Source organism: Pezoporus flaviventris, unplaced genomic scaffold (genome assembly GCF_033815535.1).
Source record: "Pezoporus flaviventris isolate CSIRO_AGI_PZ_B2104156 unplaced genomic scaffold, CSIRO_AGI_Pfla_v1 ptg000078l, whole genome shotgun sequence".
NCBI classification, from domain to species: Eukaryota; Metazoa; Chordata; class Aves; order Psittaciformes; family Psittacidae; genus Pezoporus; species Pezoporus flaviventris.
Window position 1 is genome coordinate 13,201,834 of NW_026892626.1, and position 16,904 is coordinate 13,218,737.

General features: G+C 40.8%; 1 protein-coding gene across 5 annotated transcripts in view; it reads right to left on the reverse strand.

Moving 5' to 3' along the window:
* Positions 1 to 1,423: 1,423 nt before the first annotated feature.
* Positions 1,424 to 16,904, reverse strand: part of PDGFA (platelet derived growth factor subunit A) — a 35,914-nt gene continuing 20,433 nt past the window's right edge. The window contains exons 6-8 of one of the 5 annotated variants that reach the window (XR_009746987.1): positions 16,235 to 16,317; positions 15,121 to 15,234; positions 11,780 to 15,015 (exon numbers count right to left, since the gene is read on the reverse strand). Coding sequence is in view for 3 of the 5 variants with exons in the window: in XM_061473989.1 (XP_061329973.1) it covers positions 9,891 to 10,024 (134 nt within the window). In the remaining 2 variants the exon portion in view is untranslated. Of the gene's footprint in view, positions 4,177 to 9,850; positions 10,025 to 11,779; positions 15,016 to 15,120; positions 15,235 to 16,234; positions 16,318 to 16,904 lie in introns of those variants that run through there. The other 4 variants (XM_061473989.1, XR_009746988.1, XM_061473990.1 and 1 more) reach the window with 4 other exon arrangements.

The following is a 16,904-nucleotide window of genomic DNA, read 5'->3' on the forward strand; positions in this document are numbered from 1 at the left end:
TGTAAGAAGGAAAGTGTTATTTCAAGGCATGATTCGTATCAGCTACAACCTGATCTTTGCCACAGCCATGTCCTGCAGCTTAAATAATCGCTAGCTGTGACACAAGACGGGGACACTTCTGAGGCAGCATTTTTTCCCCGTTATACCATGACCTGAATTGCTATCATAATTTCTAGACTTTGTGTCATCCTGGCACTATGACAAGTGTTCACCCACGCTCAAGAACTAAAAGTTAGTTCACAAGGACAGCGATACCTTCCCAGACACAGCATATCAGATACAAAGTGCAAATGACACGCCATGGTGCGGCTCTGTAACAGCAGGGGCTGTTTGCTTTGGTCACTGCAGCAAATTCCTTTGAAGGCAGGAGACTGAAGAACCATCTCCAGTGACTCCCCATCTAACCTTGAGCAAATCACTTACCCTTTCTCTTCTTCTGGAAGTGTTACCTCTCTCAGGGCATTGCAAACATTAATGAATGTACCCAGGCACTGGAGGTGCTTAGGTGGAAAATGCTATTGCACAACTACGTTAGTGGAGAGATTTGCTTTCAGCTGCAGAGGCTGCACGGGCCCCCCAGAATTCAGCTGTGTATGGGCTACATATTGCCTTTCTGCTCTCCTAGGCCTATTTTAATTGTATGGCACTGCCAGCCCAGCAGAGACCTAATCCCAGGATCTAATCTTGGAGGCAACAGACAGCTGTCTGCACTGTTGACCCGAAGGAGCGCCCTTGGGGCTGCACTGAGGGCGCTGCAGCCGATGGAAAGGAAGGACACACACCCATTCAGCACACAGAGCAAGTATCAGCCCAGGGGACATCCAGGACCCTTCTCACCCTGCCTGGCTATGATGTCTCACAAGCAGTGATGGCACATGAGTGGCATTGGGTCAACAGCATGGCCCTGGGTCCTCCCCTGGTTAACAAGAGCCTGGGGAGAGAATGTGTGTACAGACCCGCAGATCTAATTATTGAGGATACACGCAGCTTCAGTCCTTTCCGAGCATCAGGCTTATATAAATACATACACATATAAATACATGATATAAATACAGCCTCTGGCAGCAAGAACAGTCTTGCATGCAGATCTTCAACACTCTATCTGTAGATCTTGCAGGACTCTGACATTGCAGAACTTCAGGGACCATTCGGAAAAGGAGACAGTTTATTGCTTCCCGCAGTTGTCTGCATCTGCCTAATGCAAAAATCATTTCAATTATAACAGGATCATTTTCACTACTTTGATTATGAAGAACAGGAACCGCTTTGTGCACATACAGACATTAATAAAGTCGAAGCTTTATTTAAAGGATGAAATTTCTCCCTCAAAAAGCACTGGAGATAAAGCGAAGGAATATTAATGCAACGTCATGAATACCAAATGCATGAAATTCTGACTCAATAAAAGGCAGACAGCTGGGTATTCTGATAAAAATGGGCCTTTATTTTCTTAATTCTTCCTTTACTACCTGGGTTCTGTGTTTGTCAGAGCAACAAAATATAGTTTCTTTGATAGGCAGCAAATCTGAAAACAATCCTGCAAGCAGCACAACACAAAAACTCCCACAAAAAAGGGAAAGCTATAAAATTTGAGAGGCGACGAGGCTTTCAGAAGTGCCAGTTTCCTAGCGCAGTGACTGGAAGGGTGGCCTGGCCTGGCGGCAGTTCAATCATTTTGTAACGAAGGACAAATACTTTCAACATCCTGAGAAAGAGGGTGGGGGGGAAGGGGGCACGGCTCCCTTGCTTTCCCTCCTCTTGCTATTCTTCCTCCTCCCTTCCCCCACCCCTTGGATTTTCAATAGCTCTTTAGTGTTTCCATCAAAGGCTTTTACCATTCATCCTCCCTTCTGGTGCCTGCTTTCCACCTGTCTATCCATCACAGCCCTAACCCAGGTCCTTTCCCCCCTGCCTCCTTGGCTATTTTTCACGCGGTGGGATTTGTTTATAAGCTTCTGTATTACCTAAACTCGAGGGGAAGAGGCTGCTGGGAGGAAAGTGAGAAAGCAGGATTAAGGAGAAATAATTCAGCTCCATTGCATTTCCAACTGAACGGTCATAAAATGTGCAAATCCTGTTCCTGGGAATTTCATGTCAGAGGCCTTCCCTGCCACTGCCCTTCCCGTGCCCCCTCTCTCTCTCTTGCTCTCATGCAAAAACAAGCATCAGGAAAGATGCTTATGACTCCATGGACACCAAAGGCCACAACGTGTGTGCTGGCAGGGAGAAGGCTCGGACCAGCACGTGTGCAGGGCAGATACACCAGATGTGTCCATAAAATACAGACAAGGGAGGCTGCAGAGATGGAATCCAGCAGAATGACAGGAGTAAGTGGGGAAAGTCTGTTTCATGCCCCAGCTCCCAACACCCCAGCTATAATTAAGTACCCTGGTAAAAAATAAAAGTAAGGGAACTTTTCAGGCTTGTTTGCTCTATAAGAAAATGATATAGAAATATATATATGGTTCAGACCCCATCAGCTTGAAGAGTTTCTACTATTTTCTTTTTAGCTTATCTGCCATCACAAGGCACCAAAATAGACATGGGCCAACTTTCTGGGCTCCAGAGATCCCCCAACAATATATCTTTGACTAAACTGCAAGACAGAAGGGCCACTGTCATACACAGGTCAATGAACCTTTGTCACTGATTCAAGCAGAGGTCAGCGTGGCTGGATGTGGCCTCTGCACACCCTTGCTACCTGACCAAACACATTCAGAACAGCAAGCAGTGCTAAAAAAGAAGGTGGCCTTTCACCTGTCCCCAGTCCCACTTGAGCCCACAAACCTTTTCTTGGTGGAACTTCAGGTCATGACTGCTGGACCTGGCAACAAGTGGCAGCTTTCTTCGACTTACATACACATCTGGGAGATACTGAGGATCACCCGACAGGTAGCACATGTCAAAATAAGTTCCTTTGATTGATAGTTATTTATTATTATTTTTAAATAAAATGAGAAGAGATCGAATGGGTTGCCCATCAGCAGCTCAGTTCGTCTGGCAACTTCTTGGACAATTTGACCATACATATGACAACACAAAATAAATTTCATTTGCTTGCAGTAGCAGTTTGCTATAAACTCAGTCCATCAGGGATTTATAGTTCTAGCAGCAGTGAGATATATGAAATGAGAAGCCCTTTCATCCCTAAACTGCTCAGCAGTCTGGTCAAGATGATGAAAGTCATTGCTTCTAAGGCCAGAGGAGAGGAGGAGTTCATTCAGCAGGTTCGGCTGTGCTAGCAGGAGGCGTGCAAATTAGGTCCAAAGACGAGAGGAGGCCCAGAGAAACAGCAGCCCTTGGTTTTGCAGAACAGTCAAAAAGGAATCCTTAATGATGCTCGCCTTGCTTTGCAGGCTGGAGGGGAACAGTATTTCCATCAACTGAATGATCTCAATTCTTTGGCTTCCCTGAGGGCACTGCAACAGGACAGACAGAGATCGCTCTCCAGAGGCACTCTCGGATGTCTGTGTTCTTCCCACCCACCAGCAGCCTCGAACCTGAGCATGTCTTTGGCACAGCAGGTGGTATCCTTAATCCCACGGAGGGCCAGCCCGAAGCGAAGATTAGCAGAAGAATTTGTTTTCATTAAAATCCAACCTACCATTACCATCCTATCTGATGGTGCGGGTTTAAAACGCACATGGCCAGCTATTCTAGCAGCTCTGTTTCTGTGGGGAAAGGGCAGTTCAGCAACCTGCCACTTCACTTTCTAATGTCTTTCTTTTAATCAACAAGTAACTAAGACAGATACAATGAGGAATGTTAAATGCACTTCCTCCTGTCGAATTTTGCCAGCAGGGTCAATGGGATTGGGATTTTGCCTTCATTATGTTTCTTTTGACCATGGAACTGGTCTGACTTGCCTCACAGAGAAATTTTTTATGGGCCCATAATAAAAAAACAACAAAACAAAACACAACACAACAGAAAGAGACATACAAATAAACACTAATACGTGCAGGAAAAATACAAACCTTAGCACCATGCACTCCTCTCATTATTAGACAAAGGTTGGGAAGGGTTCACAAGTGTAAAATGCTCATGTGAATTATGAGATTACTGCTCAGTTTTCTTTCAAGTCGTGGGCTGGAAACAGATGGTGGCTGTAGCATTTATGACGGCACAACATGTTACTGCAAGCCTAGCCATCTCTCTCTCTCCTCAAAAATGCAGCTGCAAGGAAAGTCGTGGAAAATCACATTAATAGTCTCTTCCACCACACAGTTTTCCAGCCCTTCATCCCTGGCCAGCACATGGACAGAGCCATCTTGTATCCCAGAAAGAATACTCTTCTAATCCCTGTCCTGAATAGTTACCACTGACTGGCTTATTTTACGGCTAGTTAAAATGTGGGGTTTGTTAGCATCATAAAAAAGCCTCCAAAAAGCAGGTCCGTAAGGTCAGAGCAGATGCCATGTGACCCCAAGTGCTCCATAAGGGAAATGCTCAGAAAGAAGCAATGAGACTGTCCTTCAGCTGTTTATTATTTAAACATTCAGTTCATGCCAAGCAGGTTGATTTATAGAGAAGGAGAAAGACAGATACAACATTTGCAAAAGCATCTTTGTGACTTAGGAGTCCAAATCTCACTTTCAAGCATGATTAAGAACTTTCACAAGGGCAAATGCCTCCTGATTTTCACTAAGACTACAGCCTTCCAGTGACCACAAGTTTAGAAGCATCTGGGTGCCTAAAGATGCAAAGAGCAACCAACCCAATATTTAAATATCTTGCCTGTACATAAGAAGGAAATATTCAAGCTTCACTACCCGTGTGTTTCAGCCCTGATGGAAATGCCTTGCTGCCTAAAATACGTTCATACATACAGCAAAGCTATCCTTACAATCTGAGTGAAATACAAGAGCTGATTACTTGTTATCTGTAGGATCTCTGGGTGCTTTACAAATATGAAATATTTCTGTCTCACAATACTGAGACCATCAACTCACTAACAGTAAATCCATGTTCCTGCTGTCCTCTTTGCAGCCAGATACATTCAGTGCGATGTTTCTTCCTTCTAAGGTGTAGAACAGGGCAACTGAAACCAAGATAAGACTTTTACCATTCCCTTTATCACTTTTCGTAGCTTGACCAGGAAGTTGCTACAGAAATAGTGTACACACTTGAAACTTTAAAAAGCCTTTTTCCACAAGGAGACCCTTTCCAGGTGATATGACCATACACATCCAATGCAAAAACCCTCAGACCTTCTCTCTAAGATACAGGAGGTGCCATTTTCTTTAATTTTGGAAATCTCATCCTGCAGAATTCATTAGCAACCGACAGAACAATGCACTTCCTGTAAGTAATGAGCTATAAAGTATATTAGAAGTTTCCACTTCTGCTTTTATCTTTTCCTGATCTAGCCTGAAAATTCGTTTGAAGCTGCTCAAAAGTGTTCTTCATATATGCTTGGTTTAGGAAATACCAGATGACTATCAGCAATCTTCTCATTAATTAAGTGAGATACAGGAGTCAAGATTATATGATCTGCTTAATTCCCCACCTTTTTAAGGTACTATTTTAAGAAAAGAAACATACTGAAGGAAGTAAGGAAGGAAGAGACCTCAGAATGCCCAGAGAGGGCAAGCACTACTATGGGCTTTCTAGTGTAGCTGAGCTTGCTGGTAGAAAGCCACCAAATACTTAAAGCTTTCCCTCATTCCTATGGAATAGTTTACCGAAAGGCTGCAGACCGGTTCTGAAACTAACATTACTCCAGACAATGCGTAGAGGAAAAGACTAAGTTTAGAGTGTGTTAGCGCAGTAGGTTCTTCAGGGCCTCAGTTTAGCAAGCAAACTCAGGTCATGCCTAGTTTTAAGCACGAGTAACTTCAAAGAAACACCTCACATGCCTCAAGTTCAGCTTTCCACCGTCTTGCTGAATCACAACTTAGCGGAATGGAGGGAGCTAATGGGAAACATTTGCACTCACTAACCGCAGCTGCAAAGTCCCCAAACCCCTATTAGATATGCAGACATAGACTAACCATTTTGGATCGGCCAGCAGGCTCTTCACAACAAATGGATACAAGCTGTTAGGCAAGATCTTTTGAAGCATATGTCAGAGAAACATATCCCTGAATAAACAGTGACAATTAGATTTAAAAGCAGTATTTGTGGCAATCGGTAAAGTATGCAAGTTGAGCATTAACTTGCAGGACTCCTACGTGGCCTGTTGAAGAAACCACTCTATCTTTTGGGATAAACTGCTTCTGTTATTTTTGCTGTGGAAACCCATTGCAGCCAAGGAGAATTCAGATCCTGAACGCATCTTTGAGTAGCTTCCTGGCTCAAAGGAGACCTCGGAGCAGCTTATTGCACTGTGGACTAGTTTGGACCAAGAAATCTCTTCACTCCCAAGTGCATGAGCACAGACCCCTCAGTGTGCATGGGGATCTTGCTGTTGAGTAGGTACTGTGTCTCCTCAACCACACAATGCAGCATGAGACATTCCCCTGCATGAGGGACATGTTGGCATCAGGGAAACATCAGCCCTCAAGGAAAAGGGGAAAGGGGGAAACTGCAGTGCTTGGTGGCAGCCAGGGATGTATGTCCAGGCAGAACCATTTGAGCATGAGGAGTCATATCTTGGCTTCCCTGAAGTGCTGCAGAATCTCTCCCTCTTTCTCTGGCCCCACACAGCTGGCACAGCTGGGCAAGAGGCTCCAGCAGAACAGGGCCCATAGCAGAAAATCTGGCTTCTTGAAACTTCCCGCGTCTTCAATTTAAACCAGCACCACTTTCATATAGAAAAGACATATAAAGCCAAAGTGCTAAGGAAAAGGTGAAGCACTGCTAGCATAAGTAGGACTCCCCATTTCAAATGTCAGGCTGTCCCAGCAGTGAACAGAGCACTTGAAACATCACTGCTGAGAAACACCTACACCAAACAGCAGAAAGAAAACCTAAGGTTAGAGTGCTGCTACATAGAGAAGGAAGACAGCAGCCATGGTGACATCCCTGGGTCAAAATTAGCCTCTGCAGAACCAAGACAGAGACATTCTGAAGCCAAACGAGGTTTCCTTAAAGTTTTGTAAAAATAAATTAAAATGGGTTGCCCAAATTCCTTAGACTGATTAAAAAAAATTAAAAAAATCATCATAGCTAGGGATATACAGCAATTCTGGAGGGATCTTGATACTTCACTGAGGTCTGCAAGTTTGAGTCCATACCCCAGAGGGAGCTGAGGCTGCTCAGCACTTCATCCACAGGCCCTCTGTGAACAGAGTCTTCTTTCTTGTGGTTAAACAGGGGATAACTTGAATTTATGCCTTGCTTCTCCCCTTGTGAGCAAACAAAACAATTTCTATGAGCAATTCTACCCGCTAATTGCCAAGGAAAAGTCTGGTAACAAATGTTCTGCAGGTCAGAGGCTTCCCTAAACAAAGTTGCTGTTTGCTGTTTTCTAACAGCACATATTCACATCCGGGGACCTCGGCAAATTCCAATGTGGACGAGCCTCTGTGAGAAATTGCTTTTTCAGATTTTCTTGATTTAACTGCTCCAGGAAATGAATCTATTTTTACAACAACACTAAACAGCAAAATACGAAACCATTATCTGCTTCATGGCAAGAGTTTCGGGTCAATTCTCAGGTAACTGTCACCTTCAGTGAGGTCAACTGAGTTGTATCTATTTATGCAAGTTGGCAATCTGGCCAATTATGTAATTGGTTGATCAGTTACTGGAACACAGGGCTACCAGGGCCTAAGGAGTGTCCCACTTTCATACATCTCAAAGTTCATCCAAGCCCTGATGTATTGATAAGTGAAATATTCAAGTATTATGGTCTGTAAAGATGATCATTAACTGCCAAAAGATTTAAACATGAGCATTTCCTATGAACACCTACTTTGTCTGAATGATCGTTACATCTACAATCTTTCATAGGTTCTTTATTCACCTGCCAAATAAACCAGGGTGGGATTTTCAGAAGTATTTTAAATGCTTTTCTTCTACTAATTTGTGATTGTCTTCATAGAATCGAGATGTTTTCAAAAGCCCCAGGGGATTTTAAGTGCTATGGGCTCAATTGCATTTCCGGGTGCTTTTGGTTTTTGCATACTAAACTCAAGAGCTACTCTCATTTTCAAAGATGGACAGTAAAACTAGTCACCTTCATTATGCGAGATCAAAGATAGTACACAGAGGCCAAAGCACCAGGACTGATCTTGAGAAGATGGGTGTGCAACACTTGTTACAACCTTGACTCCTCATTTCCCTGTTAGAGGGACTACTCCAGCCTTCTTCATATGTGGATTTCTTTTCTGTTGAAACACACAAGTCAGCCTTTCTTTGTGTATTTTTGTCTAAGATCCTGGAAGACATTTGGCATGTACAAATATCAGTCCAAACAAATTTTTGGATGCTGAAAACTCAAACCAAGTCATATTTGATGGCCTACTAATGAGTCAAATATCATAATGATTTGATTCCCCTCTAAGGGAATAAGTAACACTAGAAGAATGTGACACTGAAATCTTCAGTGACAGAAAATTTATCTCCAGGATGTTACCAGATTTTAACCTATTGATCATGAACAAGGCAAAGAGTTGGCACGTCTTTAGTTTCAGGTTGGGACCTATCTATTCTTGACTTTACACCTAACTGAAAAGCTCGCCAAACGTCACTCATGAGACTAGCATAAAGAAAACAAACTTAGAGACAATATCTAAGGAAAACAGTACCTAACCTATGACTTGTTCTTTGATTTACAACTCTGATTGCAGGCCCCACCTCACAGTCATATGCCATGATAATAGGTAGCAGTTCACTGGGAACCAGCCATAACTTTTTACATGTTGTAGTGATTCTCAGCTACTTCAGCACATAATTTAGCCTGATGCAGCAGATAGTTAGAATGACTATGGGTAACATTCCACCACTATAAAAGGAATGACCAAGCTTTGAACCTGTTAATTTTTTCTCGTCATTCACCCTCCTTTTTTTTTTTTCCCTACACCAAAAGTTGCCAAATTTCACATGAAATTTGCTCTCATTATTTTTTCACCATCTCAAATTTGTCTGTTATGGGCATGACTTGCAGAGTTTCAAATTATATTCTCTGAGGTACCCAAACAGATAATCTTAAATGGGCTCACTGGCATTAGCAATCGCAGTCCTGAATCCACCCACACCAAAGAAGTACTTTCCCAAAAAAGAATAAATACATATTTCAAAATGGCAACCTCCACAGAAGGAGAAGAGGGTAGAATTCTCCCAGCCGTTTTTCTAGTTGTATATTCTAGTCTTGTTGCTTCATCTCTAGGGTTGCTTACAAAGTACTTCATCATTCTAAGAGCATGAAGACCCCATCTCACAACTGGAATCCTGTGGCAGGAAGGCACACCCTAATGCATCAACTCTGCTCCATTTGCCTGAGGTCAATGGGATGTTTGTCCGAAGTTACAAGCATGTTTAGGCACCAGTTTGAAGAAGGGCAAACACAGGCACCTCTTAAAGTGCTTTTCCACGTTAGGGCCTGGGAAAAAAAAACAGGATTGGGCCTATGATAAAAACAGTTCCCTTAGGAAATGTTACCCGTACCGTAAAAGGAATGAATGACACTCAACTAAAGGGAAGTGCAGTGAAAATTGCCTGCTGAATTTTTGTAAATTCCCATAAAATCTGAGTCTTGATTTGTTCTAAGTGCATAATTTTCACTGTAAGTCACAAAAGGTTGACTCCTTAGAGATGCAGGAAATGACTAGCTTGTGATAGCATAAAAGGCTGCGTAACTGCACGGGCAGAAAGCTGGATTTTCATCAGTCACTACATTCTCTGATGAAACAGCAGTGGTTTTTACCATGTATCCAATGCACAATAATTAGGCAAAATGACTTACCCTCAATCTTTTCAGTATTTAGCTCTAAGGGTGCAAGGATTCATTCTTGGAAAGGGAAGATGGTCGTGTGATTTAGGGCACTGGATGAGCACTCAGATCTGAGTCCTATCCCTGGTTCTGCCATAGCCTTGCTGTGTGACCTTGCACAGTCATTTCTCCATGCCTCGGTCTCGCCTAAAATGGGATAACAATAGTTCTTTATTTCAGAGGAGATATGAGTACAAACCAGTTCAAGGCTGTGCCGCAGAGATGCTACAGCAAGAGCAGCACAGAAAAGCTCAGACACGGAATAATACCTTGCTATTAAAATGCCGGGAAACACACAGTAATTAAATGGAATCATAAATACAAAACATACGGTGATTTCTGAGGAATGTAACACTGACAGGCTTTTCTCTGATACCTGAAATTAAAGCAAACTTAAGTGGGATTCTTATGGGTTTAAATGATTCTTACTTGACTCTTTTTTCTCAGCTAGCACTAGAAGCTGTGTATTAGAAACACCAAGAAAAATACTTCATTGAAAACCTCCACGTTGTTTGTGTTTTTAAGCAGCCATGATCTCCAGCCCAATAGAGGGTCAGATAAATATTCAGAGTAAGGTTTTCAAAGCCATGGAAGGGGCCTACATACACAATTTCCTTCAATTTACAGTAAAATATGAGCATGCAAATCCGAGGCAGCTTTGAAACTTCGTCTTTGGGTTTGGGTACACTTTCAAACTGTAAATCGGTCCACTGGTCTTAATTGCCCTGTCAGATGTCTGGAATAGCTTCAATGCTACTATTTCAGAGTTACACTGTAGCTGGAATTAGACAGAGCTTTAGGAAGGAGCCTCCAGTAATAAGTCTTTTTCCAAATGCAAAGGTGAATCGTTTTGTCTCCACAAACATGTGTCTAAATAACAGCATTTGTCTTTCATGTGAGGGGCAGTTATGGGCCTGTAGGTCTGGGAGACAGGATCTCAGGGGACATGCCTAGATAAAGCAATTGATTTGGAGATAAACAGATCAAAGGCTGTTCTGTCAGGCAGGAGAGAAGAGATACACAATGAGACAGATCCTAGGAAAGGAAAATCATTTTTGAGCAACAGAAACAGAGGGATGGGGAAGTCAGGCAGAGAATTGCTAGAAAGCAGACCACAGAAAGGCAACATGGACCCGAGGAGGACAGTCAAGAGAACCTCATAGCCGTAATGCCGAAGCCCATTGGAGGGAGGAGACCCATAAGATGCTGTTCCAAGCAGAGTAAAAAGCCTAAGCTCAAAGACACAGAAGTGCTGGAGCTGCCTAGGAACCTCCAGGGCTGGAGAAGAGCAACTGCCTGTAGACACAGAGCACTGTCTAATAAAGCAGATGCCAAGCAGGATGGAGGACAGGAGAAAAGGAAAGCAAATTGGCACGTAATCCTAGATTTCACTCAACAAAAGCAACTGAAGGGCTCTGGAAAGATGAAGCACAGCATTAGGTGTAATGAATCAACTAGAGAATCAGTGACCACGCACCATAACACCAAGATTGTTTTCGGGCAGTCCTCTACACATACACTTTCTGACCAGAAAATACTTCAAAAAAGATGAAATCAGACCAACAGCTTCTGAATCTCTGGGCAGAGGAAGTGACCGCAGAATGTGAAACAGAAATGTTTTATTCCCAAATCTCTCCCTAGTATGTGCAAGGACAAAAGCGACAGGGTGTTAAAAGGACTGCATGGAAATGTGACTTACAACAACTACCATCTTCAGCTCCTTCATTAAGCCCCCTGCTAGTCCCCCATCCCAAAATCACAGAGCATTCAATCAGGTATCTATCTGGAAGCTCCAATTGTTCACCCCCTTCCCTGTAACACTCCAAATACAGCACTTTAGAAGTCCATATGGAGTCTACCTCCAATACACAGCGGAAGAAGATATGACACAGCATTCACAAATGCACAGAGAACTGTTTAATTTACAGCCACAATGGTGAAACAAACCATTTCAAAGCTTGGACATTCAAAGTTAAGTCTGACACTCATTCTTATATTCACTTATTGTGCTTAAGTATTAGAGAACACAGGATTACATTAACCGTACACAACAATCTGAGATCCCTGCAGGACCAAGCAGCGAAAAGGGATGAGCAAGAATGAGGGACCAGCCCCTCAAGTGGTGTAAGCTGGTACAGCTCCATTGCAGGCAATGGAGTGCTGGTGATTTACACCAGCTGAGGATATGGCCCTTGAAATGTCCAACTTAACTTTGAATTAATGTCTCCTGTGTCACAATCTTTAACATTACTCTTCCTTCTGGTTGTATCTGCCACTTTGAAGAAGAAGGACTGATACCATAGCCTGTAACGTTTGAAAGGCTGGCAGGTTATATCCCAGCTGGGCTATAGTAAGTGATGCTCACGTCATGACACTACTCCTCATATTTTAAAAACCATGGACTGGATCCTCATCTGATGTAAATTAGCTTAGGGGCGGCTGAAGTCAAAAATATTTGCCAATTTATACTAGCTGAGAACATAGCCCTGAGATTTTTGGTTACTGCTGCACACCGTATAAACACTGTGCTTGAGAACAAAGACTCATGTGCATTTTGTTCCTGGTAACAAAATCAACTTGAGACTACAAGTCTCAAATAAATGACTACTAGAAAAGACTCCATTCAGTCTTCACTCTCTTCTGGTTTTCTGAATTTGGCATAACGCATTTATTTGCTGGCACCAACAAAATGCATGCCTCTCAGCTGGCTTTTTTTCCAAGACTTTACTGTGGGGCCAGACTCACTCGTGATGTACATCAGGAGAGCTCCATTATACTCAACGGAGTTACTCCAGGGAAGCTGGCTCGCAGATCTGAACGTAACCTTCTTATGCCAGCGCAACCACAGGACTCTCAAGAAGTTGCTTTGCAAATTATTCCACTGAAGTGACTTCTGACATCCTTTCATACCTGCACAGTGTCTGAGTGGGTCACATAATGCCTTTCATCTACATGATTTTAATGGATATATGGTTTTTTTTTTCATTAGATATCTTTTAGACAAAAAAGGAACGGAGCAACATTATTGGCATCCCACTGAAACATAAATATATAAATTACATTTTATACACTTTTTTTTAAACGCAGACACATACATTCATGTGCATAACATTGTGAACAGTACACTTAGTGGAAAACAAGCACAGACAATCTTAGTTAAATGTACTTCCAGTTTTGGTGCTCAACAAATACACTGGGAAAATGATCACAAAATAGAATGGTGACTAAATCTATCTCTGCATTAGCATCTGAAGCCAATGACTCGTTAGCCAACGCTGCTTTGTTTGGTTGAAATTGGACATAGCTACGGGAAGAGGAGGGGAATGTTTGAACTCTATTTAAAGAAAATGAAACGTTAAAAATCTCTCTTGTTTTTTAAGGTTCTGCAGTTCATTCATGTTTGAAGATATTTTTCATTAGAGTGGAAACAGTCTTTGAGACAAACTTTTTTGTCGTTCCAAACTAAGAAAACTCTTTCATCTCTTTGTAGATGTTTCACAAATAAGAAGAATCCAGTAGTTCATTTTACATACCCAATGTGATAGTCTAAATAAAACAAAGGGTACATAATCCAAACTACTGGGCTGGGGCAGTGATTTTGGCCAAGTGAGTAGCCATGTCATACCTGGCACAGCCCTACATTTCCAAAGCAGTACAGAAGGATTCAGCCATGTGGCTCCCACTGCAATCCATGGGGAACTGAACATTTAATCCTTTGGCACTTTGAAAACATAGGAGCTGGTGCCAGAGTATTTTATCTGCCCTGCTATAGTTAAAATAGATTTTGATGTTATAATTTGGGCTATTCTACTACAAAAATATGACCACAAAATGCTTTTTTTTTTCTTTTTTTCTTTTTTTTTTTTTTGGTTCAAGAAAACATAGCAGGCTTTCTCAGGTATATAAAACTGTTAATTTTTAGATAAAAATACAAACTTCACCTTTACAAAAACACATATTTCTGTTGAATACACATAAAGCATAACATTATTACCAAAAATAAAGAATTTTAGGTTTTGTTCAAATATTTGCAGCAAGGTAGTTCCCATGCCACCATGACATTATACAATGCAGATACAAGAATTTGTACATTTCACACAGCTCCAACATGTGAAATAAAAGTATCTGTATACTGATAAGAATGACAATTGCTAACACAATATCACTAGTAGGCAACTGGCATAAGTCTTAAAAGAAAAAAAAGAAAAAAAAGGATTTTTGCATGGATATCCTATGATTTGTTTACGCACATCTCTCTTTTTTCTCTTTTTTTTTCTTTTTATGTAATGCTTTAAATTACGGGGGAGGTTGGGGAACATAAACCAAGAAACGCCTAGAAAATTATGCATAGGTATACCATTTTTATTTTAATACATCTCATTAGTTTGCATCCCACTAGGAGAAATACCATAATGTTTTGTGTTCTGCTTATTGTTATACCAGTCTTTTATATGTGTTATTGGCAAATGTAGTCCAAGAGATAATAAAAAGCTAGGCAAAGAGTAAAAAGAAAACTTAATAATCACTTTATGGTGTAAAAAAAAAAAAAAAAAAAAAAAAAAAAAATCCACTTAAGGCTCCCCAGAAGGTTTTTTTCTGTATAGACTTTTAAAACACCACCAAGCAAGGATGTATTGTTCTATAGTGTTTGCGTGGCATTTGATCATTTCATACATTCCTGCTTTTTTTGTGCCTGAAGTCCACCAGTGTCCATCCATCTTCATCAAGAACGCAGGCACATTTCTTGACGTAAAGCACCGTTGACTGCTCTGACAGAAATCCACTATTCACTTAGATTTTTGTCATGTTTTTGAGTACTTTTGGTATCCTCCATTCATTCAACTGTCTCTTTTTCTTTTCTGTTTTTCTTTTTTTTTGTTTGTTTTTCTTTTTTGGACAGGGAAGCTTCCTATTGTTTCACAGAGTGCTACAATACTTGCTTTGATGTCACATTAAACAAATGTACATTGTCTCTTTGTTCTCATTAAGTGTTCTTTTGAGCCAGTTTTTTCACACAGGAGAACAAATAAAGTATACAGTCAATAAGCACCATACATAGTAGGTTCAGGAATGTAACAAACCATGTACATCCATGTCCCAGAGAGAAGTTTTTTTCCTAGCTTATTTTCACCTTACATCTGCAGGAGAGAAAAAAGATACAATAACTCTATGATTAGAATCAAAGGTCCTATCCTCTAAGTAGATGACTTTAAAAAAACTGTTCTGCATGAAGAGTCACTAACCTGGGACAAGAAGTTCTAAATGCTGTTTTGATTGAGTTTACATGCTCACTTTTAAAGTTGAATTTTAGAAAATCTTTGCTTCTATCATACTACTCCAAATAAATACCTGTTAATCTGAAACAGGATATCAAGTTTAGCATTCTTTAGAAACGATACGTGAGTATAAATGAAAACTCGCCATTGGGAGTTTATGTGCAAAAATAGATGCTTGAAATTAAATTCACCATCATCCAGGCATTAGGCACATACACCGCAAAATCCAAATCATTCCCGCTCCAAATACTAGAATAAATTGCAAGTGCTGCAGTTTATGTAATTTCAAGTAATTAAGAAATGGAAATTACATATTTAATTTGGAATGTGTATTGCCATAATCATACATTGCTATATGCTGGCCAAAGGATTTCAGTCAATTTTGCATTGAGAGGGTTTTAGCTTTTCACTACGCTGAAAACCTCATGAATTTTGATGATTGACTGTTATCATCGTACTGAGACTGAACAGACCAAAGAAAAAAAGATCTTAATTTTCTGGTGTAAGTAACACAGGGTTCTACAACACAAGAAAAAAAATGGCATTTCTAAGCATCTTCCTTGTCAGATAGGCAGATCATCAGACCATTTGAGGTGCATGTACAATCAATCCCAGTTCATGCCAAAACATGGGTTTGATAGTCATGCATAAAATAGCGTTTGCTGTATGTACACGCAATCTTTTACAGCCAATGACTGGAAACACAGCAATCTGTAACCTGAAAATTCATTCATGCATTATTATGTGATGCTTTGACCTCAGAAATCAATAATAATGAAACAAAAGCAGAGGCAATGGAACTTGAGATTTCAGAAGCTGAAGAATTAGCACCCTCCAAAAAAAAAAGAACAAAAAAGGCAAGAAAAGGAAGTAGCTGAAGAATGTAAGATGCTGATGGTGATGTGGAGCTTAAAGGGAAAATACCAGCAGGTAGAATCATCAAAGCCAATCAAATCTAATCTCTTTGCAGCCTTGAGGTAGCAAGTGTCAAGATTCTGAACAGTGATTAATCTGAAGTGATGATATTTGATTAAGTTTTCCAGTACTTGTGCTATTAGGGTGTTCAGCATATAGGTCCTACCTGAATATCAAATAGTTCCAGTAGGTTTTATGTTGGATTTAACTTTTTTCGTTTCCGTTTTTTACCTGATTCCCTAGGCCTTCCTGTTAACATAAGGGCAGGGCTGGTAAAAAGCCCTAAGGTAATGCATTTCGTTGAACACTGAAGTAATACTCAAACCGTTTACATTTCAAAGAAATCTCATTATTCTTTGAATTAAAGTAATAACTTTATAACGCCTGATTTGACATTCCGTTTACAAAGTAATTATACAAAAGTAAAGAAATAATAAACGAAGCTGGCATTGCATACGTCATTTCCAAGATCCATCTATAATTACTGTTACCATGCAGTATTCAACATTTGCTTTCAGCTCTGTAGTTAAGCTATTTTCAGCTCACCATCCACTTGCTGGTGCAAGTTTTGTTCCTATCAGTAATTAAATCCTAGAAATATATATTCCTCCATGGCAATTCTACCCCATTTTTCACATACATCAAAAAGAAAAGTTTTCATTTTAGAATCTTAACTGCTTAGTCTTTGGCAATTAAAGACATTTTGGAAAACTGAAATTGATCCAATGAAACTTTTTTCCAAATGGAAGGCACAGAAAAAATATCAACCCATACACACGTAAAAACCATTTAAAACGGGGGGTTTGCCTACTCATAACTCAACCTAGTTTCAGCTA